At 40.0% G+C, this 1,256-nt stretch overlaps 1 protein-coding gene across 1 annotated transcript; it reads right to left on the bottom strand.

Annotated features, from left to right (window-relative positions):
- Window positions 1–272: 272 nt before the first annotated feature.
- On the bottom strand, window positions 273–1,256 carry LOC141243473 (olfactory receptor 52K1-like). Its single transcript, XM_073668930.1, has one exon. The coding sequence runs from the start codon at window positions 1,254–1,256 to the stop codon at window positions 273–275; it is 984 nt and encodes a 327-aa protein (XP_073525031.1).

Below are 1,256 nucleotides of genomic sequence, written 5' to 3'. Positions count from 1 at the left end.
TTTTTTTTTTTTGTAACTTTTGTATTGCGGTAATCGTACTGACCTGGTCATTTTTTATTTTACAATGAATGCTGTGAAAACAGAACCCATAAAACAATAAAAGAATAGTTATTTTTTTTTTTTCACTAGTTTGACCTGTTTGACTTTTTATCTAATTTTTCAGAACGTTCTATGGTAAAATGAATGATGTCATTCAAAATTTACAATAAACGATTATATCTCCTGGAAGAAGAGGAGATGAAAACAAAAGCTCGCAAATGGAAAAATCACTGTCATGGGTGGGTGAAGAACGGACCCTTATGCCCAACTCCACGTTTGGTTCTGTTACACATCTTCCTTAGACTGTTCCTGATCTCCTTCGTACGAAGTCCATAGATAATTGGATGGGCATTTGATGGAATCTCAAAGCTCATCAGACTAATGAGGTTCTGAACATCAAGGAGAATGTGCGATGACATCCGGTACACCAGAGAAGAAGACATACCGCAAAGGAATGTCATCATGGTGACTAGCAGATGCGTGCTACAAGTCATCCAGGCTTTCTCACGTCCTCTTCCCACAATCGTCTTCCGTACAGAACATAGAATGCTCAAGTAAGAGGTCAAGATACAGGTCCCATCCATTGCCGTAACGAGCATCCTTACCCAAAGTCCTATGGATTGTATCTTGGAGATATCTCCACATCCGAGGTTTAAGAGACTCATGTTCTCACAGACAAAGTTCATGATGATGCTGGATCTACAAAACCGAACTGTTGAGGTAAAGTAAACAATCAGAAAAACCAAGCAGAGACTTCGGAGTAAACCGTAGAAGAGGAGCCATGCCACCGTCCGCTTGGTCATGATGTGGTGGTAGTGAAGGGGCATTATAATGGCTGTATATCGGTCCAATCCCATGAGTACCAATAAATGTAACTCATAACAGCCACCTAGATACATAAAGAACATTTGTACAAGGCAACCGGTCAATGATATCTGGTTTGCGTCAAATATTAACCCGAGAAGGAACTTTGGCATAATGGTATTGGTGTATGAGATATTGGTGACAAATAAAAGAGAAATGAGAATGTACATAGGGGAATGGAGAGTCTTCTCCATCAGGATTGTATATATCATTACTCCATTAACCATCACAGTCATGATATAGATGGAAAGAAACGGGAGGATGAGAATGATTCTGGACTGGGAGATCCCAGGGAAACCTTGGAAAATGAAAGCATGGTGTGAAAAAGTGGAGTTCATCTCCTCATCTGCCAT

The sequence above is a fragment of the Phyllobates terribilis genome, unplaced genomic scaffold (assembly GCF_046119375.1).
Source record: "Phyllobates terribilis strain yellow unplaced genomic scaffold, ASM4611937v1 Scaffold_2__4_contigs__length_985480577, whole genome shotgun sequence".
In the NCBI taxonomy this organism is placed as follows: Eukaryota; Metazoa; Chordata; class Amphibia; order Anura; family Dendrobatidae; genus Phyllobates; species Phyllobates terribilis.
This window is presented reverse-complemented; position numbering and strand designations above follow the sequence as displayed.

What these genes read in the sequence shown, in the direction of transcription:
- LOC141243473 (XM_073668930.1), bottom strand. Translation starts at nt 1,256, where the DNA reads ATGGCAGATGAGGAGATGAACTCCACTTTTTCACACCATGCTTTCATT.